Raw genomic sequence first — 27,247 nt, 5'->3', positions numbered from 1 at the left:
TAGGGTAGAGTGGGGATACCTGTGGGAGGTGCAGAAGAGGTTTGGGTTTGGGGAGGGGTTTGTCAGGTGGGTCAGGCTGTTGTATGAGGTCCCGATGGCGAGTGTGGCCACGAACAGGAGGAGGTCTTGAGTACTTTCGGTTGCACCGAGGGACGAGGCAGGGGCCCCCCCTGCTCTTCGCACTGGCGATTGAATCCTTGGCTATGGCACTGAGGGAGTCGAGGAACTGGAGGGGGTTGGTGCGGGGTGGGGAGAAGCATAGGGTGTCGCTTTATGCGGACGACTTGCTGTTATGTGTGGCGGATCCGGTGGGGGGAATGCCGGAGGTAATGAGGATCCTCGGGGAATTCGGGGATTTCTCAGGGTACAAGCTCAACATGGGGAAGAGCGAGCTGTTCGTGGTTCACCCAGGGGACCAGGGGCGGGGGAATTGGCGAGCTCCCACTAAAAAGGGCGGAGAGGAGCTTCAGGTATTTGGGGATCCAGGCGGCCAGGAGCTGGGGGGCCCCCGCATAGGCTTAATTTCACAAGGCTGGTGGAGCAAATGGAGGAGGAGTTCAAGAGGTGGGACGCGTTGCTGCTGTCCTTGGCGGGTAGGGGGCAGTCAGTCAAAATGACGGTGCTCCCGAGGTTTCGATTTTTGTTCCTGTTACAATGCCTCCCCGTGTTTATCCCGAAGACCTTTTTTTAGGCGGGTTAATAGGAGTATAATGGGGTTTGTGTGGGCGTGAGGAACTCCGAGGGTGAGAAGGGTGTTCCTGGAGCGGAGTAGAGATGGGGGGGTGCTGGCGCTGCCCAACCTCTGTGGGTACTACTGAGCCGCCAATGCGACGATGGTGCGCAAGTGGGTGATGGAGGGGGCTGCATGGAAGAGGCTGGAGACGGCGTCCTGTGTGGGTACGAGTCTGGGGGCGCTGGCAACGGCGCCACTGCCGCTCCCTCCAAGGAGGTATACCACAAGCCCGGTAGTGGCGGCTGCCCTCAAAATCTGGGGGCAAGTGGAGGCGGCACAGGGGGGAAGTTGGGGCCTCGGTGTGGACCCCAATACGGGGGAACCACCGATTCGTCCCAGGGAGGACAGATGGAGGGTTTTCAGGGTGCCACAGGGCAGGGATACGAAGGTTGGGAGACCTGTTTGTGGACGGGAAGTTCGTGAGCCTGGGTGTGTTGGAGGAGAAGTATGGGCTCCCCCCGGGGAACACCTTCAGGTACTGACAGGTAAGCGCGTTTGCCAGGCGGCAGGTGGTGGAATTCCCGCGGTTGTTGCCACGCACATTACAGGACCGGGTGCTCTCAGCGCGGGGGGGGGGGGGGTGATCTCGGAAACTTACCAGGTGATGCAGGAGGAGGAGGAGGAGGCCTCGGTGGTGGAGGTGAATGGTAAGTGGCAGGAGGAGTTGGGAGAGGAGATTGAGGAAGGGACGTGGGCAGATGCACGAGGGAGGGTGAACTCTTCATCTTCGTGCGCGAGGCTCAGCCTCGTACAGTTTAAGGTGCTGCACAGGGCACACATGACCGGGACAAGGATGAGCCGTTTTTTTGGGGGTGAGGACAGATGTGTTAGGTGCTTAGGGAGCCCAGCAAACCACACCCATATGTTCTCGGCATGCCCAGCGCTGGAGGACTTTTTGGAAGGGCGTAGCGAGGATGGTGTCGAGGGTGGTAGGATCCAGGGTCAAACCGGGCAGGGGACCCGCAATATTTGGGGTGGCAGAGGAGCCGGGAGTGCAGGAGGCGAAATAGGCCGGTATTCTGGTCTTTGCGCCCCTGGTAGCCCGGTGGAGGATTATCTTCAGTGGAAGGACGTGAGGCCCCCAAACGTGGAATCCTGGATCAACGATATGGCGGGGTTTATTAAGTTGGAGAGGGTGAAATTCGCCTTGAGGGTCGGTACAAGGGTTCTTCACGCAGTTGCAACCGTTCTTAGACTTCCTGGCAGAACGGTAGACATTGGTCAATGGCAGAAGCAACTCGGGGGGGGGGAGGGGTTTACTTTATTTATGTTTAATTACATTGGGGGATCTGAGGGGGTGTATATATTTGCTATGTTGGCTCTGTGTTAAGTTCAGGTGTTAATTTATTATTTTTGTACAGGGGGGAGGGGGATATGGAGGGTTGTTTTTTGACTGTTTTGTATTTAACCCTGTTGGGCTCCTTTCTCATTTTGTTATTGATATTCTGTGAAAACCTTAATAAAAATTATTTTTTTAAAAAACTATTAAAAGTGGATTTTGACCCGAGATGGGTTTTGCTTGAGTGGGGAGAAAAGATGGCAGTTAGGTGTTGGTCTTTCATTTTCATTGTTAAGCATTGTTTAATGGCTATTGTCTTGTATGATAAAGTTATTTTAATCCTGTGTTAGTAATCAAGTTTGTTCTAATATATGATATCCCTATTTATGTGTGGAATCACTCCTGGAACAAAGTATACTTTCCTCTCAGTCTTACAAATTAAATAAAATGTTCGGGTTTCTGTCCGGTTTTGTAGTAACCTGTTGGGGTCTGGTCCAAGATGGTAATACCTGTTGGGGGCATACTGGGAAGTTATGCTTTGCTTCAGTGCACGGGGACCTGGGGATGAACCAATTTTTATGTTTGTGTTCCCCTGAGGGGTTGGATGCCTTGATTGATTGCGAGACCTATTCGCTTCTCAGATGGCTGCTCGGTGTGCGCCAGGGCAATACGGAGCCTGGTTGGGTCTTGATCCCTTGTTGCTCTGTGGGTTAGTTCTGGCAGTTCTAGCCTTTCCTTTTTTCATCATCCCTTCTTGGGAGACTCTGACGGTTTGATCATAATCCAACTATGTTGCAATTGATCCTCTCTGTGTAATAGTATGGAATGATGTTGATCCTGCAGTGGGCCTTAGTTGGGGTTAAGTTGGTTTGTGTGTAACTGGGGATTTTGTATATTTTCTTTATTTTTGTAATGGTGGGTATGAAGAATCTGTGCTTGCCTCCTAAATGGATGCTGATGGGTCTGGTATCCAAGGAGAAGAGGCATTGGTGAGTCGTTGGTGCTGCTGGAATTAACGTATGTTGGTGCCTACCTGAACCATGGCACGGAAAATGTATCCTGATTTCTCATAGTAATTGCGGGCTGATGCAACATAGGAGGATATGCACCATTTTACCATGTTTTTCATGGCCTTGTCCTGTTTCTCCCTCGGTTTCTGGTGGGGTTGTATGGGTACCTATTTATGCCTAATGATTGTATCGAGCCAGTTGCGATCTCTCGATCGATCTCTCTTGATCGGGGTCTCTCTCTCTCTCTCTCTCTCTCTCTCTCTCTCTCTCTCTCTCTCTCTCTCTCTCTCTCTCTCTCTCTCTCTCTCTCTCTCTCTCTCGATCGATCTCTTTCGATTGATCGATCTCTCCTTGAGCAGTTTTTTTTTGCTTATGGCGATGTTGTGCTATACTTTAAAATGTAACACCTTAATATACTTAGAAAAATAGTAAACTGGCAAGCGAATCATAGACTCCCTACAGTGCAGTAAGTGGTCATTCGGCCCATAGAGTCTGCATCGGATCTCGGAAAGAGCACCCAACTTAAGCCCACGTCTCCACCCTATCCCCATAAACCCACCTGACCTTTTGGACACTAAGGAGCAATTTAGCATCGCCAATCCACCTAACCGACACATCTTTGGACTGTGGGAGGAAACCCCCGCAGACACTGGAAACCCCGCAGAAAGTGCAAACTCCACACAGATGGTCACCCCAGGCCAGAATTCAACTCAGGCCCCTGGAGCTGTGAGGCAGCATTGCTAACCATTGTGTCACCGTGCCACTAACCACTGTGCCACTGAATGAATGAAACATGTCAATTTAAAGGTTGGAGTCATCAAGATTAATGGAATTGAACATTTTGGTTGTCAGATGAGCTCATGAGCTCATTTGAAATCGGCTGAATAGAGCATGGTGGGCTGCCATTTGAACTTCCCTTTCCATGAAAGGCTGTGTAGTCCAAAGTTGTGGTCATGGAGTAACTCCAAAAATGCATTTACTGTTGTAATTAGTTGTGCAAATGTATCTAACAGTTTGTAATTCTATCCTACTTCAATGCAGATGTTGAAATGTTTTGTTCTTCCTCGACAGTTATGGCAAAGAATCAAGTAGGCACTTTTATTTTTAGCAGCTTTGTCGATATTTACAGGATAAGATGCATTTGGGAAAGAAATCGAAAAGAATTACCTTTTGTGCTGTTGATGCATTTATTAAATCACAGTCCATAAGTTGAATAGGGCACTTGCAATGCAAGTTGTGAATTATACAGTAAGATTTCCATTGTACTGCCATGATAGTTTGTTTGCTTTAGTTGGGAAGGTGTCTGTGTTATAGTAACGACATGCCATTCTGTTCTTTCTGGCTTATTGAGTTCACAAAGATTACTCGCAAACCAAATCTAGAATTGGAGGCATCATGTGTTAGTGGTTAAAATTTTCAAAATTGTAACAGACTAAGGACTAGTTTGTCTGACAAAGACCAGATTATTGGGACGCCAAGCATCAATCTATTGAAGTTGAAATATAATAATACTGAAAAATAAAATTATTTTGTACTGCTCATAACTGTCATTCCAATCCATAAAAATTCAACAACTGGGTTAGATAGATCTTTTTTCATTTGTCCATCCAGAATGATCATTGTAGCCTCTGATTTTCCTAACTAATTGTTTCTCTATTTATTCACATAATATGTGTGATTCGAGCTGCACTCACCTCGGAAAGTGGAGAATATTCCACCTGTTTCATGTCGATGATTGAAATGTCTTGGGGAGTTCTTCCTGGTGCTCTTCCTGCAGGATACCAACCTCTGACTGGCTCTTTTAGCCACATATTTGTGGCTCGTCCAGTTAAGCCTCAGGTCATTGATCCACAGGGTGCTGATGGGAAATTTGACTGTGGTAATGCCATTAACTTCAGGGAGATAGTTTGACTTTCTCTTGTTGGGGATATTCATTGCCTGTTATTTGTATGGCACAAGTTACCTGTCATTTCTAAATCTAGGCCTGAATATTGTCCAAGACTTACTGCATGTGGACATGGACTGCTTCATTTTCTGTGAAGTTATGAATTGAACTGAACACTAACCATCGAACATCCCCACTTCGGACCTTGTGTTGGAGAGGCGATAATTGAAGCAGCTGAAGATGATTGGGCCTAGGACACTAACTTGGGAACACCTGCAGCTATCTGTCTCCTGGGTTTGAAATGATTGGCCTCCAAAAACCACCACCATCTACCTTTGCGCATGGTATGGCTCCAGCCACTGGAGGGTTCTCTATCCTCTTGATTCCAATTGCCTTCAACTTTAACAGGCTCCTTGATGCCACACTCAAGTCAGATGCGTCTTGATGTCCAGGGCAGTTCTTTCAGCTCACCTCTAAAATTCCATTCTTTTGTCAATATTTTGAACAAGGCTGTTCAAAATATTGAACATCTGTTTCATCATACAGATGCCAATGATGGAAAACCGTCGGATTCTAACTGACTTCTCTTGCTGACCTCCCTTCACAATTCCATTGCTCCCATGTTGACCTATATATTTTTAGGATAGCGGCCTGGATGCTGGATAAACAATTTACATTCATATAGCACCTTTAATGTTGAAAAATGCCACAAGGTATGTAATCGGACAAAAATCAATCTAAAGGAGCCGATATTAAGTGGGGGGACTTAACTTGTGGATTTTAAGGAGGTTCCTATAGGAGAGAGAGATGAAGATATCTAGCACGACAATTCCAGAGTACCGAACAGAGACAAGTGAAGGTGTAGCCAACCAAAGAGATTAGGGAGTGCACAAAAAGCCAGTGCTAGATAAATACAAGGTTTGTAAGGCAGCAAGTGGATATAGAGATGGGAGGAAGGGCAGAAGATAATTTTCCGTTCAAGACAGATCTCACTGGAATTGGTGAGTAAATAAATTCTGGCACAGATGGTCAGGATACTAAAGCTTGGCTCGTTGGGTGAGTCATTCAGAGTAGCAAAAGCTGTCTATAGCATCTACTGGAAATATTTATGTTCCTCTGTCATAACTGAGCAAGTGCTTTGGGAGAACTAACACAGTAATGTTTCTTGGGGTGAGGTATTTATAGTTGATTTGTAGACCTCAATTTTCCATCTGAAAGTTTGAACATTGCTTCTGCTGCAAAGCAAACCAGTCATCTTCTACAATATGCAAAATTCAGTCTTTCTTCAAACATCAGGGACAGGATTCTCCCAGCCCGGGACCGGGCCAGAGAATCCCCGCAACCGGGCCCCGACGCCAGCACGCAATTCTCCGTGGAGAATTGGCGCCGGCGCGTTTGGTGCGGCGCTGGTCACTGGCCGCTGTACGCGTCCGGGGCGCTGATTCTTGGCCCAGGATGGGCCGAGCGGCCGCTCTAAAAAGGCAGAGTCCCGCCTGTGCCGTCCACACCTGTGCGCCGGGTCGGGGGCGCCCTGCGGGGGGAGGGGGGCTCCACCTGCGATCGGGGCCCACCAATTGGCGGGCCAGCCTCTCGCTCCCCGGGCCTATTTTCTTCCGCGCCGGCCCCTGAACTCCCGCGCCAGGTTGCGTCGGGGCCGGCGAGTTGAGGTAGGCCACCGCGCATGCGCGGGTTGGCGCCGGTGCCACTGTGCATGCGCGGATCGCGCGGCGCACAGTTTGCGCCGGGATGGGAGGCTCGAGCGGTGTGAACCGCTCCAGTGCCGTGCTGGCCTCCTGTAGGGGCCAGAATCCGTACTCCCGGCAGCCCATTCACGCCATCGTGAAACGCGACGACGTTTCCGACGGCGTGGACTTTACCGCCAAATGGGAGAATCCCGCCCTAGGAATTTAAACAAGATCTATCCGCTGAGTAACCAGCTGGGAGAGATTCTACTGTTGCCATATAAGGAAATGCCTTAGGACAGCCATAGTTTTTTCATTGTATTTTTTTGTGTGCCAGATTACATAAAATGATCGACTTAAATCTGCTGAGACAGGATGTGGGAGCTCCTGGTTGCCAGTGTAATCTAGGACAGTTTGCAGTAAGTGCCTGTGGGCTTGAGGAGCTTCAACTAGAGTCATTGAGCTGGAGGCCAAGCTGTGGACACTGAAACATCAGAGGGAGAATGTTACCTGGATGCTTTGTTCTAAGTGGTCACATCCCTTCGGATTGGGTTTTCTGTTTTGGTCAGTGGTCTGGGACAGTGAGACAGGCAAGGAGATCATGAAGGTAGAAGTGGAGGAGCCTCTGCCCTTTTAATTGTCCAACAGGTTATGGTGCTTGCAGCCTGCACGGACAAGAGCGCGGATTGTAAGTGTATGAGCAAACTGACCATGGCACCATAATACAGGGAGCAATTCATGTAGGGAGAGCTAACGGGAATGTAGCAGCAATGAGAGAGATGCAGTTCTTTGCAGCTGAGAGTGAGAATCCAGAAGACTGTGCTGCTGCTGGGTTTGGGGACATGTAAGGTGATGCATCACGGGAATACACAAAGAATGGTAGGACGTACAGAGGACCAGAATGCATGTCCAAAATCCCTGAAGGCAGGAGAACAAGTAGACAAGGTGGTTAAGAAGGCATATGGTTTCCTTGCATTTATTAGCTGAGGCATAGAATACAAGAGCAGGGAGGTTATTATGGAGCTGTATAAAAGGGTTGTTAGACCACAGCTAGAGTACTGTGTGCAGTTCTGGTCGCCACACTAATGGAAGAATGTGATTGCACTAGAAAGGGTGCAAAGGAAATTCACCAGGATGTTGGCATGGTCTGAAGTGTTTCAGCATGAAGAGGGGCTAGGCTGGGGTTGTTTTCCTTGGAGCAGTGATGGCTGAGGGAGGGGGGTCCTGATTGGTGTAAAAAATTATGAGGGACACCGGGTAGATAGGAGGAAATTTTCCCCCTTAGAGGGGTCAGTAACCAGGGTGCATCGATTTAAGGCCAGGAGCAGGAGATTTTGTGGGAATTTGAGGAAAAACCTTTTCACCCAGAAAGTGGTTGGAATCTGGAACTCACTGCCTAAAAGGATGGTAGAGGTGGGAACCCTCCACATTTAAGAAGCATTTAGATGAGCACTTGAATCGCCATAGCTCACAAGACTACAGACCTTCATGTGCTGGAAAACGGGATTGGAATAGATAGGTGCTTGATGGCCAATGCATACACGATTGGCTGGAAGGCCTTTTTCTATGCTGTAAAAACTCTGACTGTGATTCCAAATGGGTCTCGATTCCTGGGATACTAGCATCAGTATTGGAGAAGGTTGGAACTATACTGATGGAACGGTCACTTCCTCAACCTTGCTGGGATCGGTGATGTGGTGAGTCGTAGCAGTAGGACAGTGCTGAATGCTTTAAATTAAATAGTGGGGTGGGGGAAGATGTGATAAACTAAAGCGAGAGAAGTGAGGTCATAAGACATAGGAGCAGACTTAGGCCAGTTGGCCCATCGAATCTACTCCGCCATTCAATCATGGCTGATATGCTTCTGATCCCCATATTAATCAAGAACCTATCTATCCCTGTCTTAAAGACAGTCCGTGACTTGGCCTCCACAGCCGTCTGCGGCAATGAGTTCCACAGATTCATCATCTTCTGGCTGAAGAATTTCCTCCTCATTTCTGTTTCAAAGGATCAGCACAGTGGTTAGTTCTGCTGCCTCAGCACCAGGGACCCAGATTCAATTCTGGCCTTGGGTGACTATCTGTGTGGAGTTTGCACATTCTCCCTGTGTCTGCGTGGGTTTCCTCCAGGTGCTTCGGTTTCATCCCATTGTCCAAAGATCTGCGGTAAGGTGGAATGGCCATGCTAAATTGCCCCTAAGTGTTCAAAGGTTAGGTGGGATTATGGGGATAGGGCAGGGGAGCAGGCTCTTTTGGAGGATCAGTGCAGGCTTGACGGGCTGGATGGCTTTCTTCTGCACTGTAGGGATTCTATGGTCCATCGCTTCAGTCTGAGGCTGTGCCCTTGGGTTCTAGTCTCTCCTCGTGGGAACCTCCTCTCCACGTTCACTCTCTATCTTGGCCTCTCAATATTCTGGAAATTTCAATGAGCCCCCCCCCCCCCCCCCCCCCCCCCCCCCATCCTTCTGAACTCCCATCGAGTACAGACCCAGAATCCTCAACTGCTCCTCATATGATAAATTCTTCATTCCAGGGATCATTCTTGTGAACCTCCTCTGGACCCTTTCCAAGGCCGGCACACCCTTCCTTAGATACAGGGCAGAAAGCTAGCAGGATAAGGTGCCCAACCATGGCTCGAACAAAGAGGCATATAAAAGTTACCAAAAAAGTAGTAAGGCTGAGGATTGGGAGGATTTTAAAATTACGCAAAGGAGAACCAAGAAATTGATAGAAAATAGATGGAAGTCAACCTATGTGGAACATAAAAACGCATTGTAAAAGCTTCTATAGGTATGTAAAAAGGAAAAGGTTAGTAAAGACTAATGTAAACTCAGCACAGGGAACATAGAACAGCACAGAACAGGCCTTCGGCCCTCGATGTTGTGCTGAGCATTGTCTGAAACCAAGATCAAGCTATCCCACTTCCTGTCATTCTGGTGTGCTCCATGTGCCTATCCATTAACCGCTTGAAAGTTCCTAAAGTGTCCGACTCCACTATCACAGCAGGCAGTCCATTCCACACCCTAACCCTCTCTGAATAAAGAACCTACCTCGGACATCCCTCCTATATCTCCCACCCTGAATCTTATAGTTATGCCCCCTTGTAACAGCTACATCCACCCGAGGAAATAGCCTCTGACCGTCCACTCTATCTATCCCCCTCATTATCTTATAAACCTCTATTAAGTCGCCTCTCATCCTCCTCCGTTCCAAAGAGAAAAGCCCTAGCTCCCTCAACCTTTCCTCATAAGACCTATCCTGCAAACCAGGCAGCATCCTGGTAAATCTCCTTTGCACCCTTTCCAATGCTTCCACATCCTTCCTATAATGAGGTGACCAGAACTGCACACAATACTCCAAATGTGGTCTCACCAGGGTCATGTATAGTTGCAGCATAACCCCGCGGCTCTTAACTCAAGCCCCCTGTTAATAAACGTTAACACACTATAAGCCTTCTTCACGGCTCTATCCACTTGAGTGGCAACCTTCAGAGATCTGTGGACATGAACCCCAAGATCTCTGTTCCTCCACATTCCTCAGAACCCTGCCGTTGACCCTGTAATCCACAATCAAATTTTTTCTACCAAAATGAATCACCTCGCACTTATCAGGGTTAAACTCCATCTGCCATTTACCGGCCCAGCTCTGCATCCTATCAATGTCTCTTTGCAGCCTACAACAGCCCTCCACCTCATCCACCAATCTTGGTGTCATCAGCAAATTTACTGACCCACCCTTCAGCCCCCTCCTCCAAGTCATTGATAAAAATCACAAATAGCAGAGGACCCAGCACTGATCCCTGTGGTGCACCTCTGGTAACTGGTCTCCAGTCTGAAAATTTTCCATCCACCACCACCTTCTGTCTTCTATGTGATAGCCAGTTACTTCTCCAATTGGCCAAATTTCCCTCTATCCCACACCTCCTTACTTTCGACCATGGCGAACCTTATCAAACGCCTTACTAAAATCCATGTATACGACATCAACTGCTCTACCTTCATCTGCACATTTAGTTACCTTCTCAAAGAATTCAATCAAATTTGTGAGGCAAGACCTACCCTTCACAAATCCGTGTTGACTATCCCAGATTAAGCTGCATCTTTCCAAATGGTCATAAATCCTATCCTTCAGGACCGTTTCCATTATCTTCCCGACCACCGAAGTAAGACGAACTGGCCTATAATTACCAGGGTCATTCCTACTCCCTTTCTTGAACAGAAGAACAACATTTGCCACTCTCCAGTGCTCTGGCACTGTCCCATGGACAGCGAGGACCCAAAGATCAAAGCCAAAGGCTCTGCAATCTCATCCCTTGCCTCCCAAAGAATCCTTGGGTATATCACATCTGGCCCTGGGGACTTGTCGACCTTCAGGTTTTTCAAAATTGCTAATACATCCTTCCTCAGAACATCTACTTCCTCCAGCCTACCCGCCTGAATCGCACTCTCATCCTCAAAAACATGGCCCCTCTCCTTTGTGAACACTGAAGAAAAGTATTCATTCAACGCCTCTCCTATTTCTTCTGACTCCATGCACAAGTTCCCACTACTGTCCTTGACCGGCCCTAACCTCACCCTGGTCATTCTTTTATTTCTCACATAAGAGTAAAAAGCCTTGGGGTTTTCCTTGATCCGACCCGCCAAGGACTTCTCATGCCCCCTCCTAGCTCTCTCAAGCCCTTTTTTCAGCTCATTCCTTGCTACCTTGTAACCCTCAAGCGACCCTACTGAACCTTGTTTTCTCATCCTTACATACTCTTCCTTTTTCCTCTTGACAAGACGTTCAACCTCTTTTGTGAACCATGGTTCCCTCACACGGCCATTTGCCCCCTGCCTGTCAGGGAGATGCCTATCAAGGACACGCAGTATTTGTTCCTTGAACAAGCTCCACTTTTCATTTGTGCCTTACCCTGACAGTTTCTGTTCCCATCTTATGCTCCCCAATTCTTGCCTAATCGCATCATAATTACCCCTCCCCCAATTATAAACCTTGCCCTGCTGTATGGCCCTATCCCTCTCCATTGCAATAGTGAAAGATACCGAATTGTGGTCACTATCTCCAAAGTGCTCTCCCACAAACAAATCTAACACTTGGCCCGGTTCATTACCCAGTACCAAATCCAATGTGCCCCCCCCCCCCTCTTGTCGGCCTATCCACATATTGTGTCAGGAAACCCTCCTGCACACACTGTACAAAAACTGCCCCATCTGTACCGTTCGACCTATAGAGGTTCCAATCAATATTTGGAAAGTTAAAGTCACCCATGACCGCTATCCTAAGACCTCCACACCTATCCATAATCTGTTTTGCAATTTCTTCCTCCACATCTCTATTACTATTTGGGGGTCTATCGAAAACTCCTAACAATGTGACCGCTCCTTTCCTATTTCTAACTTCGGCCCATATTACCTCAGTAGGTAGATCCCCTTCAAACTGCCTTTCTGCAGCCGTTAAACTATCCTTGATTAACAATGCTACTCCTCCATCTCTTTTACCACCTTCCCTACCCTTACTGAAACATCTATACCCCAGAACTTCCAACAACCATTCCTATCCCTGTTCTAACCATGTCTCCGTAATGGCCACAACATCGTAGTCCCAAGTACCAATCCATGCTCCAAGTTCACCTACCTTATTCCAGATGCACCTTGCATTGAAGTTGACACACTTCAACCCACCTTTCTGTCTGCCGTACACTCCTGCGACCTTGATACCCTCCTCAGTACCTCACTACTCTCGACGCTGGCTTCTGGAACACAGGTCGTTTTCCCAGCCCCCTGACAAATTAGTTTAAACCCACCCTGAAGAGCCGTAGCAAATTTCCCTCCCAGGATATTGGTGCCTCTCCGATTCAGGTGCAAACTGTCCTGTCTGTACAGGTCCCACCTTCCCCAGAATGTGCTCCAATTGTCCACGTACCTGAAACCCTCCCTCCTACACCATCCCTGCAGCCATGTGTTTATCTGCACTCTCTCCCTGTTCCTCACCTCACTAGCACGTGGCACCGGCAACAAACCAGAGATGACAACATGGTTTGTCCTGGCTCTCAGCTGCCACCCTAGCTCCCTAAATTCCTGTTTTAAATCCCCGTCCCTTCTCTTACCTATGTCGTTGGTACCGATGTGTACCACGACTTGTGACTGCTCCCCCTCCCCTTTAAGGTTTCTGAAAACACGGTCCAAGACATCACAGACCCTGGCACCCGGGAGGCAACATACCATCCACGAGTCTCTTTTGCTGCCACAGAACCGTCTATCTGTCCCTCTAACTATCGACCCCCAATAACTATTGCTCTCCTGCTCTCCCTCCTTACCTTCTGAGCCACAGGGACGGACTCAGTGCTGGAGATCCGTTCACAGTGGCTTACCCCTGGTAGGACATCCCCCTCAACAGTATCCAAAACGGTATACTTGTTACTAAGGGGTATGACCACAGAGGATCCCTGCACTGACTGCTTCCTCCCAGCTCCTCTCACCGTCACCCATCTATCTTGATTCTTCGGAGTAACTACATCCCTGAAGCTACTATCTATGACCACCTTTGCCTCCCGAATGATCCGAAGTTCATCCAGCTCCAGCTCCAGTTCCCTAACGCGGTTTCTGAGGAGCTGGAGATGGGTGCACTTCCCACAGGTGAAATCAGCAGGGACACTGACGGCGTCCCTCACCTCAAACATTCTGCAGGAGAAACATTGCACTGCCTTCCCTGCTATCCCCTCTAGATTAAAAAAAGAAAAAGAAAGAGCTTACCTGTTATTCACTCTACCCCTTAGGTTAAAGGAGGTGGAAGGGTGGGGGACACTACAAGTGTAGTGTCTAGGGTTTAGAAACTGCCCTACTTACATACAGGTAAAAATAAAACACTTAACTAGCAACCACTGCACCCGACACGAGAACAGCAATCAACTGTTATGGGCCTGCGCAAACAATTTAAATCTTTACGACTTACCCAGCAGCCACTCTGTCCTCACTCCGACCGGATTCAGCTGGAAACTCCCAACAGTAAGTTTAAAATTTTTTTTACTCCCCTTCTCAGCAAGCACTTACTCAGCAACCACTGCGCCCCGCACGATAACACCTCAGGGAAAAGGAAAACTACTTGCCAGTCACCAGCCAATCACTTACCTGCAGGCTGTGACGTCACGGTTCAACTTCTTTCTATTTCTACCTGCCCTCTAGCCTCCCTCTTATCGTTACTCGGCTGGGATCCTTACAGGGATTGTGTTTTTTTTTGGTTAGAGGAGGAGGTAGGGAGGGAAACATTGAAGAAGTGTTTCGGGTTTAACTGTCACTTGACAACAGCTTCTCCACAAACCACCTTCAAGATACGGTGACCGCAATGCACTGATGCAAATTTCCCCCGCAACAGCCAATCAGCAGCTCTGCTCTACTGCCCTCTGCTGGATGCTTGCCTTCACTTGAACACCTAGGGTGTCTTGCTCAGGTACACTTTCTGGATGCAGTGTATTGTGGAGCCAAAGGACTAGTCAGATTGAGGACCTGAAAGAAATTAGTATTAGTAAAGAAAGTAGCGCTGGAGAACTTAATGGGACTGAAAGTTGATAAATCTTCTGAACCCGATGGATCTATACTCCAGAGTGTTGAAAAAAGTGTCTGTAGTGATGGTGTATTCATTGGTGATCTCTTTTAAAATTCTATAGATTCTATAATGGTTCCTGCAGATTAGAAGAATGCAAATGTAAGCCCACTATTTAGAAAGGAACAAGAGGTAAAACGAGGAGCTTGCAGACCTGTTAGCTTGACTTCTGCATTGGGGAAATTGCTAGAATTAATTCCAAAGGATGTGATAAATGAGCACTTATTGGGCAGAGTCAACATTGATTTTATGAGAGGGTATTGAGTTTTTTGAGGAACTTGCTAGCAGCGATAGATGAGGGGAACCAGTAGATGAGTTTTTGGATTTTCAGAGAGCTTTTGATAAGTTCCTGCACAGGAATTTATAACTCATTTATAACAATTATAACTCATGGGTTTGGAGGAAATTTACTGGCTAGATTGAGGATTGGTTAACGGGCAGAGAAGGGATAAACTGATCATTCCCTGGTTGGCAGGCTGGGACTAGTGGGAAACTGCAAGGATTAGCGCGCACAACTTTGGGAATGTGAGCCACTAAGAGGATGCAAAGAGGCTTCAAGGAGTCTGTGACGACTAAGCGAGTAGGCAAGAATATGATGTGACAAAATGTGACGTTTGGCAGGAAAGAACATAAATGCAGTCTTTAAGTATATGAGTAATCTGTTTATATCCGAAGAGGCATCATCAAAAATGAATTCTTCTGTCGATACAGAGTTCTGCCCTTCTGCAATGTTCAGGGGGATGTTACAGTAAGGTGTATGAAATATTTCCCTGGAAGTTTATTGACTTCCACATACAACGCCAGACTACTGACCTGTTGAAGGTGTTTATTAGAGGTTGGTGGCAAAGGTTTCTTCAAGCTTCTGAAAAATATCTGCAGGCACTTCATCCTGTCCTGTGTCTGTTCTGGAATCTCTGCTGTGAAGTAGAAAATGTATTGGTCATCACTAAAGTGCTGCACACCTATTTGAAAACTTTTTGGCCTGCCAAACAGACTGTCACGAACTCCATATACAAAAGCAGAGGCCTATTAATCCTTTTGGTTTTGTGGCTCTCTTTTTCACTTTCATAATGGATTAGTTGGGAGTCATTCTCCTCCAAAAGGAAGTACAAGTTTTTCCATTGTTTACCTGCAGCTGTATAGAGCCTTGGTGCGACCACACTTGGAGTATTGTATGGAATTTTGGCCTCCTTACCCAAGCAAGGATGTACTCACCATAGAATGCAATGACGATTCATCAGACTAACCCCTGGGATAGCGAGATTGTCCACACTGAAAGATCGAGCAGACTGGGCCTATATTCTCTAGCATTTAGAAGAGTAAGATTTGAACTCATTGAAATTGACAGAATTCTTACAGGGATTGACATGGTGGATGCAGGAAGGATGTATGCTCAGGTTGACACAGTCTCAGATTAAGACACAGGCCATTTAGGACTGAGATGAGGGAGGAATTTCTTCAATCAGAGGTTGGTGAATCTTTGGAATTTGCTACCCCAGATAGCTGTGGAGGCTCAGACAATAGAGTATGTTCAAAGTATAGAGGCCGATAGATTTCTAGATACCAATGACTGAGTTAAATGTAGATGGCAGAAGGATGTCAGCATAGTTTACTCAAAACCTTAAATTTCTGTCCTCCAGTGCTTGTCCGATCAGCCTGTTGATAAATGCCTGTTAACTACATGATGGATGATTCCACAATTCATTTTGAGATTGTAGATAATCAGCAATGGAACATTCTTGAAATGTGCAGTCGGTAATGCTGCATCTTAAATAGAGAGGCATATTAGACTCATCATCAGAGCAGTAGCATTTCACAATGAATGGAGCCCATTATTGCAGACCAATGTGCCGTTGTTATTTTTGCTTTCTGTACATTCCCAGCATGCCCTGTTATTTCCAGTTTTTAAAACATTTTTCTCCAGGGGATTTTCACAGTATCTTCATTGCAGTGTGAATGTAAGCCGGCCTGTGACATTAATAAACATTATTATTATCTCTTGTTCGTCAGCTCTTGGGCGTTAAACTGATGTGAGAATGAATATTTGCATTTTTTTTTAAAATGTTGTTATTCTCCATTTTCACATTTTCCTTAAATTTACACCCCACCCACAAACAGTAAACGGTAACAAATACAAAATCAATCCCCTTAACAATACCAACGATCCCATCCTCCCACCACCCCAAACAACGGCCCACCTGTCAATATATGCATCCAATAAAACAACCCTCCCACGGTGGCAACAAAAGAGAAAAAGAAAAAGTCCGGGACCGCCCATGGTCACCATTGACCTATAGAGTCCATTCTCCCTTTCTTTTCTCCCCCCCCCCTCTTTCCCCCTCCCCCCAAACACACTCAATGCCCTCCAACCTCTGAAAGAGTACCGTACATGATACCCAAGAGTTGTACCCCCCCCCCCAGTCTTCAACTCCTCCCATCCACTGCCTCTTGTAAAACTCCGCCTCCCAACCTCTGTTCCTTCCCCCCAACTTTCCACCCCGGCTAGACCACTCGGACCCTGTTCTGCAAGGCTCCGATTGCCGCAGCCCCTCCCCCCACCTCACTCCCGTTCACTGGCCGGCTTAAAAAGGCCCCCGCCCGGGTCCCTTTCCCGGCCCTAGGAAAGCCCAGAAATCCCCTTTTAGCACAAACCCCGCATATCCACCCAAAGAGCCCTCATTTCAAGTGAAAGTCCCATCACTTCCCTTGTCCAAATATATACAACATTGGCTCCTTTAGCCCATACACCCGCACGCAGTGAAACAAAAAAGAAGAAAATACAGTCATGAGGTTACATCGGCACATGGCCATTTCTCAATTTCTCAGTTCTGCCACAGTCCTTCTGCCTTCGCAAACTCCTCCGCTGCTTCCACCGTTCCAAAATAAAAGTCCCTGAGCTTGTACGTCACTCTCAGCTTCACTGGATATACAATGCCGCACTGCACCTTGCTAATGTACAGTGCCCTCTTCACCCGGTTGAAGGCAGCCCGCCTCCTCGCCAGCTCCACCGTAAAGTCCTGGTATACACGTATACCAGCTCCAGCCCACTGCACCACCCGCTTCTGCTTGGCCCAGCTCAGGACCTTCTCCTTCACACTGTACCTACGGAAGCACAGAGTCACTACCCTTGGCGGCTCTCTCGCCTTTGGTACAGGCCTCCACGACCAATGAGCCCGATCCAGTTCATATCGGGAGGGATCCTCCCCCTCCCCCAATAGTTTCACCAGCATCGCGGCAAAATACTCAGTCGGCCTCGGTCCTTCAACTCCTCCCGCCCGCCGTCACCGGAAGTCCGAATGTTTGCATTTAATGAGCTGACTGATTTTTATATTGCATGCACCCTACAGAGTTCTATTGAATGACTGACCTGATCAGCAAATGTTTTGTGCAAGAGGTATTGATATTTACATTGTTTGGGTGTGGGGAGATGGGAGAATGCTCAAGATCTAAGAATACTCAACATCATGAAATGCCTCTATACCAAGTTGTTCAATCAGAGAATGGATGTGTTCAATCTGGGTGATCAGTTAGCTAAATCATTGTAATCACTTTAAATATGTGATTATTGCTTGACAAAATATTTGTTTTATATACTGGATTGTACTCCAAAGTTAGTTCAGCTCCACTTTTCTCTGCCTGTTGAGTTCTAAATCTCTGCTGTTGGTAGAGAATAGGGAACATCCCAGAGACTTCTGGATCACTCGTCACCCCTTCTGTAGTGGGTTTGAGTGATGTTGACATGGGTCTGGGAACAGATTGTTGCACCACCATGCCTAGCTGTACAAGGGAGGGATGACACCATGGGCCAAATTAGGTGCTTTTAAAAGGGGAAATGTGTGTGGGGTTCATCCTAGGAGAATTGCTATTTTTCTTTCACTTCTGTGGCAATGAAAGGTTCCTTTATCTAATGAATTCTAATTATTCATGGGTACAAAAATGTTTGTGGGGCTACTATCAGCATCACCAAATCCAATATCTAGGACTAAACTAACTACTGTGTCAACCATGTTGCATAACGCAACCTATTTTCTTTGGCAGCAATTTGCAGATCTCCAGAGATGTAATTGACTTTGCTTTGAGAAATTCATAGCTTGCAGCACCAAAAAAAAATCTCTTTCTATGGTGCACAGTTTGTTCAGTGTCACATTTCAGTTTTGTTTTTCTAACACACTTGAACTCTAGTTGCATATTTCCTATTGTGGAAAAACATTTTGATTTGACAATCGCCTGTTTGTTTTCTTCACAGGATTGCAGACGTTCCTTATTTCTGGCCGAAAGCTAGTTCATTCATTGTGTACCTGTTCCCACACGGTACTATCTCACCTTGAAATGGGAGACGCGAGTCCTCCTACAGTCCCCAAGAAGCAGCCAGAAACTACAAGTGAGACTGCTGCTGAAATTGGGCAAGCAAGCACCATGATGGATAAAGCTAAGGTAAGTTCAAGCGGGTTCAACTAGACCATAGGTTGCATATTGTGGAAATAATTGCAGAAGGGAAAAGAGAGAGGAATTTTATTCCACAGTCGGTCCTGGTTTAAAAATAGCTTGACTGAAGGAGTTTTAAATCTATTTAAAGACTAATGTTGATCTGGTTGGAAGAACCCACTTTGGTGAAGTTACTATCGCAGATCTCAAGAGAAATAAGTCAATAACCATTTGTGCTAGTGTTATGGGCCAGGGTTTAGAGAACCCCAAAGTGTATCATGGAGTTCACCTGACCCACAACTTTTAATAGATTGTGGTATGGGGAGCACACGGCCCACTCTACAGGTGTGGTGCAGCAGACATCTAACAGTATTTGTTAAAGCAAAACTATGTTTATTCTATGAACTCGAGTTAACCTTTTTAAAAACATACAGTGAACATCTTAGCAACCATCTATTCAAATACAACCCCCAAAGAATACAGCACTAAGTAATCCTTACTTTCCTTTTAACATCCATAAGACATAGAAAAAAACCTTTTAACAGAAGCATATTAGGTTTAAATTCACTACTGAGAACAGTTATCACTCTGAATTCTCCAAATGACCAAGAGATAGTCTTTACATGGCAGAGAGAACAACATTACACATTCTGGGCTGACTGCAGCTCCAACACTGAAATGAAACAAAAAAAAACAGACACACCCATGCTTTTCTCAGTGAAACTAAAAGCTGACACAGCCCAGCTCCACCCACACTTTGACATCACTGCAGTAATAAACACCCATTTCTTAAAGGTACACCCACTACAGTTATTCTATAAAAACACCCATTTCTTAAAGGTACTCTCACATGACACTAGTCTAACTCCTTCACATTGTTCTGGTCTCCGTGACTACTTTATAACCATTAGGTGCTGATCTCAGCATCAATAAAACTTCTCCGATATTTTTGGGTACTTCACCTTATTTAACAATCATAAGTTCCATGCTTTGGCAACCTCCTGTAGCCCTGTTTCATGTCCTCTTTTCTTTAGTCTGGTAAACTGTACATACCAAACTCTTAACTCTGCACCATCACCGTCTTTAGCTGGTACACCCGTGCTCTGGAAAACTCTCCTTAAACTTCATTGCCTTGTTTCATTTCTGCTACTTTTCAAACCTTTTTCAAAACCTATCTCTTCTTTGCCTTCATCCAAATTTGTGTAGTACTGTGGGGTATTTTGTTCTTTTAATATTGCTACATGAAAGCAAGTTTGATTTTTTTTTTAAAAAGGGGGCCATTCAGGTAAGACCCCCTATTCGTTGTTTGAGATGCTCATTCTGATGTAACCACTAAAATCGGGCAGAGTGAAAACATTTGAGTAAACATCATTAAATGCAAAGTCATACTTGAAGATGAAGTACTAGAAATCAATTTGTGGCAAGTTTTAGAAAATAGGGCAGCACGGTGGTGCAGTGGTTAGCACTACAGCTTCACTGCTCCGAGGTCCCAGGTTCGATCTCAGTCCTGGGTCACTGTCCGCCTGGAGTTTGCACATTCTCCCCGTGTTTGCGTGGGTTTCGCCCCCACAACCCAAAGATGTATAAGGCAGGTGGACTGTAAATCCTGAATTGCCCCTTAATTGGAAAAAATGAATTGGGTACTCAAAACTTATTTTTTTTAAAAAGTTTTAGAAAATAATGTTGAAGCCAACCACATATCTTTTTGAACATCTGTTCTCCAAACTGGTGACTTTTACTTTTGAAAATGTCCAACATTGACAGTTGTGAGTGAGTCAAGCTGTGTGATGTCAAACTGCATATTTTATGTAACCGAAGATGCTTGTAATCCATTTGGTGACCAAATGAACATGGAATTTGATTCAGTAAGATAATAAAGAAATTTTACTCAGTAATTACTCATCCCCCATAAAATATTCATTTTATTTTTATCCTTTGTTGCATTTCCAATGTTCTACACGATAGTTTTCTGTATATAAATCATTTAATGTGTATACAATTTCACATTATGAAATTAAAATACACAAATCATACTCCCCAAAGACCTGATCTGTCAGCTGAGCCATACAGACTAGGAAAGCCAAATCAGCTGCTAGCCACATCACAGCCAACCAAGCCAACTATTGGGGAGCTGTAGAGCTAGCAAACAGGAGAAAGGTTGAGAGCAATGTACTGGCTTTATACAGCTCATTGGCGAGATCATCCTAATAATAAGCGGTTAGAGTTGTGTTAGAAGAGGTTTAGTGAAGAATGGTTGGGATGGTTCCAGGTCTTGGGGACCATGTCATGAATGGCCTGAGAAATAATTTAATTTTGGAGCAGAAACTGTGGAGACACTTAATGAAGGTTTTCTAAATGAAACATATTAAAGGTTGCATAAAGTAAGTAATATTTGATTTGGATAATGAGCATAAGTGCAGGATAGGAACATGGGAATTAGGAGCAGAAGTAGGCGATCCATCCCTTCAAGCCTGCTCTGCCATACAATCAGACCGTGGCTGACCTCTTCCTGGTCTGGAATCGACCTCCCCACCTGTTGCCCATATCCTTTTAACCTGTTTTCAAAAATATATCTATCTCTTTCTTGAAACCATTTAATGACTCTGATTCCGCTGCACTATGGGGCAGTGAGTTCCACAAATTCACCACCCTCTGCGTGAAGTAGTTCCTCCTCATCTAAATCTATCACCTCTCAACCTATATCCATGACCTCTAGTTCTAGATTGGCCCCACAAGGGGGAGCATTTGGTCTATGTTTACTTTATCAATCCATTTGGTATTTTATACACCTAGATCAGATTCCCTCTCATCCTTCTAAATTCGAGCGAGTGTAAGTCCAAACTGTTTGTTCTCTTCTCGTACGTCAACCCTTTCACCTCTGGAATCAATCTGGTGAACTAGGATGTAAGAACAACATTCATATATTTCAAGCCAAATTGAAGATTACAAAATTCCTCTCCCAACAAAATAGTAGTAGTTGGGGCAAGACTTGTTCGGATAATGGCATCTAGAGGGGTTGGGGATGCTATCATTGACCAGAAACTGAACCAGCCATATAAATACTGGCTTCAAGAGCAGGTCATAGGATGGGACTGCTGTAGTGAGTATCTCACCTCCTGCCTCCCCAAAGTCTGTCCACCATAGGAATATTCTCCACTGCCCAGACGAGTATGGCTCCAACAACGCTAAAAAAGCTTGATACTATCCAGGATAAAACTACACTTTTCACTTCACAGTCAGTGAATTATTTTGTGTTGTCCTTGTTATATAGGCAAATAGAGCAGCCCATTTGTGCTCAGCAAATATCTACGAACAATAATTGAAATGAATGGTCAATCTTTTTGATGTTTGTGGGATGTTGCCAGGACAAGTGTCTCTTCAAATAGTGTCATAAGATCTTTCACATTCACCTGAATATGTAGAGGTGCCTTGATGTAACATCTCTTCTGATGCACCGTACCTTCCTGTTACTGCACCATTATGTCAGCCTATATTTAAATTCTTGTGTCTTGAATTGGTACTTGAGCCCACAGTGACTCAGGCATTGGTCTCTGAGCCAAACTAACATTGTTATATAAGTACGATGGAAAATATAGGGCTTCAACCCAATCTGATTAAAACTACATTAAAACCATGGAGATCTCAATGTTTTTATTCATACAGCATGGCTGGAGCACCTTGTATGACACCATTTGTTATTTCACAAAGGGGGTGAAGTATCAAACCCTCTGCAGTCAATTGTCCAAGTCAGTATAATTAATTGCCAAGGTCATGTGTAACTGGCCTTCATAGAAGTTTTGCAACATGCACATTGTGTGCCATTTAAAAAGGGAGTAAAAGGGAGTTAGGACCTACATTCTCACAGTTGGCTATTTACCAGAGTAAATCTCTGCCAGCTGTTTGACACTTTTGTGATTTTAATACTCCAGATGCAATCTGTTTTGCTGAAGCTATGCTGATTGCACTATTTTGCAAGCCATTGGCAATGCAACTGTGGACTGCAACCAGTCTAAAACTGTTGGCGAACTTTTGGATAATACTATAAAAAGACTGTTTTTTAACAGTTTATATTAATTTCTTATCCCACCTCCATACAAAATAAGTTTTTAAGAGGTAGATTAAGTAGGCATCCTGCTAATTGGTCCCTATTTATACTGCTCTAATTAGCCAGCAAGAGAGTTCCCATTTTTCATCCTGATCCCACACATTTTGCTTTGTGTGGAACTTTTAATTGTTGTAGTTCTTGTTTAGTCTCTAACTCCTGTGCACTTTAAACAAGGCACTAAATACTTTTACAGTGCAAGTGTGTCGTTGCTTCACTACAAAGCAAAAGCGCTTTGTAATAGCACCAAAAGTAGTAGAAGTACATCAAATAATTAGCATTTAAATAAGGTTAGAACTATAGAACAAAAACAGAAAATACTGGACAATCTCAGCAGGTCTGACAGCATCTGTGGAGAGAGAAGGGAGCTAACATTTTGATTCTTGTTGACTTTGAGGAGAGCAGATCAAATTTCATCTGCAGCTTTTTCCTCTCTGCCAGCAGTTCCACGGTTGGGGCTGTGGAGTACTGTAGGTCTACCTCCAGTATGGAGTCGATCAGCTGCTGCCTGGTTACCCTTTCCTTCCTGTCCCTAAGGGCCCTATAAGCTATTATTTCCCCTCTAATCACTGGCTTCAGTGCCTCCCAGAACGTGGGGAGGGTGTGACCTTCCTATTCTGGTTACAGGTGACCTAACTGTCGATGGCGTAGGATCTTTAATAGAATTCCTTATCAGCAAGGAAGGCTGTATCCTGCCTTCATGGGGGCAAGGGGCCTGGCCCTTCAACCTCACATCCATGTATTGTGGTGCGTGGCCAGAGATCGCTGTTGCGGAGTATTCTTTCGTTACCCCTGTAAGCACCACTTTCCCTATGATGACAAAGTGTGCACGAGTAGGCCTTGTGCACGTGGGAGAAAGAGAATTATTTTTCCCTCGGGTGATTGAGCCTCAATGGGTCACCCCGCCCCAAACTGTTCCATAAAGGCATTCAGCTCTCGTCATTCCTGATGTGGTTTCCACCTAGGGTTAGATGTGTCCATTTTTGAGTCTTGCCTGCAATTAAAGTGACCCACACTGACACCATGATGAGTCGGTGGGTATCTAGGTCAGGGGGTGGGGTCAGCCACACTCTCCCTGTGGGCCTGGCCCTGCTTGCCCGGGTCTGCCCTCTAAGATGGCCGCTGTCTACTTCCTCTTTTTCTTTTCTTTAAAAATGTTTTTATTGAGTTTTGGGTATACAGAACAGATATAAATATGAACAAACATTAGGAGATACCACCACTGGGCTCGTTGAATATTTATTGGATGGGGATGGGAGTGCTGCCGCGGGTAGGGCCCGGAGAGAGGTCCCTCTGCAGAGGTCCTCGTCCGGAAACACCCACTCAGCTTCTGGCTTCTTTATCCACCCCTTTACTCTCTGCACAGTCGCTGCCCAGTGGTAATATTGCAGGTTTGGGAGGGCTCGCCATCCATGGATCTCGTTCTCTGCTGTACTCTCTTTGGGATCCTTGCCTTCTTCCCGCCCCACACAACCGCTATAATCAGTTTGTCCAGTGAGTAGAAAAAGGCCTTGGGGTTGTAGATCGGGATGGATCTAAACAAGAAGAAGAACCTGGACAGTACGATAATTTTGATCGTTTGCACCCTCCCCGCCTGGGAGAGTGGGTGTGTGTTCAATCTCTGCAGGTCAGTCTGGTCAGCTTCCACTTGTGGATCCCTGTCCAGTCGTGAATGATTTAGATCCCTAGTTAGCGGAAATTTGTCGGTCCTGTTTAAATGGCAGCCCCTCCCCCTTGCGGGTTCACCAGGAAGATCTCGCTTTTGCTCTGATTAAGTTTATCGCCCGAGAAACTCCAAACTCTTTCAGGAGCACCATGATCATCTCCGGTGTTTTCCCCCTGGATGGTGTCATGATCACGTTCAGCAGGCACCTAATGTTCGATGTTAGCTGTCTACCCTTGACAAAGCCCTTCTGGTATTTTCCTACCACCTCTGATACGCAGGCCTCCAGCCTTTTGGCTAGGATCTTGGCCGGTATTTTCGTGCCTGTGTTTAGCAGCGAGATGGTTCTGTAGGAACCGCTTACTGTTGTCTTTGTCTTTTTTAGGTATCAGCAATACTCCTGGTATTAAAGTAGAGATCATCTAGCCTTGTCTTACTCCCTTAACTTAACTGCCGGTTTTCCTTTGACCTGATTGATTTTCTAAGTGATACTGTGTCCCTATTCTGCTATCAGTCTGCGTCCCCTCCCCCTGTCAAACTAGTTTAAACTCTTCCCACAGCACTAGCAAACCCACCGGCAACGATGTTGGTCCCACTCTGGTTTAGATGCAGACAATCCCGCTCTGGTTTAGATGTAGACCGTCCCGCTTGTACAAGTCACATCTTCCCCAAAAACGGTCCCAATGGTCCATGAATCTAAAACCCTCCCTCCTACACCAACTCTTAAGCCACGCAATCATCTTTGCTATTCTCCTATTCCTGTACTCACTAGCACGTGGCACTGGGAGTAATCCAGAGATTACAACCAGAGAGGTCCTGCTGTTTAGTGAATTGCCTAACACCCTGAATTCTAGATGCAAGACCTCATCCCTCTTTCTAGCTATATCATTGGTACCAACCTCTGCATTGTCACCCTCCCCCTTCAGGATGTCTGCAGCCGTTCAGTGACATCCTAGACCCTGGGACCAGGGAGATAACACACCATCCTGGAGTCTTTTCCATGACCACAGAAGCACCTATCTGTGCCCCTGACTATGGAGTCCCCTGTGACTGTTGCTCTTCTGCGCTTTGATCCTCCCTGCTGAACAACCAAGCCAGCCGTGGTGCCGCTGCTGTTGTTTTCCCCCGATAGCCCCCCCCCCCCAAGACAGTATCCAAAATTGTATACTTGTTAGAGAGGGAGATTGCCATTGGGGATTTCTGCACTGACTGCCTGCCTTTTCCAGCTGTCACCCATCTGCCTGCCACACCTTGGACACCTCCACTCATGCTGCTGGCGTAGTGCATCAGGCTCTCCACTGCGGTCACCACCCTAGCTGTGTTGGTCTTGGTGCCACATCTCCTGCTGCCTCTGGGGCGAATCCAATCGCCATTGAACCTGCTGGAGTGTAGCTGACATCCCCCTCTGAATATCACGGCCACACCCAAAAGTCTGAATCTAGTCCAGAGTAAATACTTGCTGCCTTCTATTCGCTCCCACACGTAGCCATATGTGCAGCTGAGTGAACAAAGTCCGAAAGCACAGATTTGATTAGTGCAAAGTGTTGTTTTTCCCCCTTGTGACGGCTGAACTTTCAAAGAATGAGTGATATTAAACTTTGTGCGTAGCAGAACTTTTCAGAGCTGGTATGAATCACAGAAACTCAGCATAAAAGGGAAGTTAAAATTTGATAATTTCCTTTTCTTCCACCTGTTAACCAGAAAACATATTTTGTGTTGTATTAAATTGCAAGATAGTCCCTATCTGTTTTGAGAGCGATGTGTGCAATGTAATGTATGCTAAAAACAGACCCTGAGAAGGGAGGTGGTCACTTTCATGTGTGAAACTGGATGGTGAATGCCATCACGATGTCCGATCATAGACGATATCACAGCAGTTGAATTGGGATGGTGTATAGTGTTTCATGAAGATTACTGAATAATATTTGAGACTTCTTCTAACCTATATCCTGTATTTTGTTTTTCAGCCTGTCTGTCCATCCTGCAATGTCATGCTGATCCCTGGATCCAATGCTATTGTGGAGGAAAGTGCTGTACAAAATGGCTGTCAAGATGAGCGCAAAAATGCGAAGGTACCAACCCATAGCAAATGTAGACCCTAAAGTACCAAGATTTGACACCAGATGCAATTTTAAAAAACAAATTAATTAGATACAATAGAAAACAAAACAGTTTATTTTATCCTATAATTCACTTGCTTGAGTTTGGGCTTGGGCTCTAAGAGATTAGCACAGTGGGCTAAACAGCTGGCTTGTAATGCAGAACAAGGCCAGCAGCGCGGGTTCAATCCCCGTACCGGCCTCCCAGTACAGGCGCCAGAATGTGGCGACTAGGGGCTTTTTACAGTAACTTCATTGAAGCCTACTTGTGACAATAAGCGATTATTATTATTGCCATGTGGTATGTTTTAATTTATTAATGACTTGTGCTATTACAAAAGCCATGAGAAAGCTAGATAAATACATGATGTAGAAAGGAATTAAACGGTATGCTGATGGGGTTAGGTGAAGTCGAGTAGCGCATAAACATCGGCAAAGACCAGTTCAGCCGAATGGCCTATTTCTGTGCTATAAATTTAGCGTAATAACTACAAGTGCCTCAGTAATGATATTTTTCATCTTGAGCTAGAATTGTACAGATTATAAAGATGATTTCTTAATAGGTATTACTTGCGAGTTGTAATTGAGATATTAATTAATTCCAATACATTTAGTACAAGATTTTTTTTGTCAATATTTCACATTGAGTGCATTTGCTGAGGGTTGCTAGAATTTATCCAAGCAAAATGCGAAGGTACCAACCCATAGGTTAACTGTGTAACACAGTCTCTAAGTCTCTTCTGTTCTGTAACATGGTGAGGTCACAGCCATTTC

The 27,247-nt window shown here is 45.7% G+C and overlaps 1 protein-coding gene across 2 annotated transcripts in view; it reads left to right on the top strand.

The window, feature by feature from the left end:
- adcy9 (adenylate cyclase 9) overlaps positions 1-27,247 on the top strand; it is a 168,281-nt gene that overhangs the window by 109,987 nt on the left and 31,047 nt on the right. For both annotated transcript variants that reach the window (XM_072481416.1, XM_072481414.1), the window contains exons 2-3: positions 18,431-18,618; positions 26,342-26,446. In XM_072481416.1, the coding sequence (XP_072337517.1) occupies positions 18,431-18,618; positions 26,342-26,446 (293 nt within the window). The remainder of the gene's footprint in view (positions 1-18,430; positions 18,619-26,341; positions 26,447-27,247) is intronic.

This window comes from Scyliorhinus torazame, chromosome 17 (genome assembly GCF_047496885.1).
Source record: "Scyliorhinus torazame isolate Kashiwa2021f chromosome 17, sScyTor2.1, whole genome shotgun sequence".
Lineage (NCBI taxonomy): Eukaryota > Metazoa > Chordata > Chondrichthyes > Carcharhiniformes > Scyliorhinidae > Scyliorhinus > Scyliorhinus torazame.
This window is presented reverse-complemented; position numbering and strand designations above follow the sequence as displayed.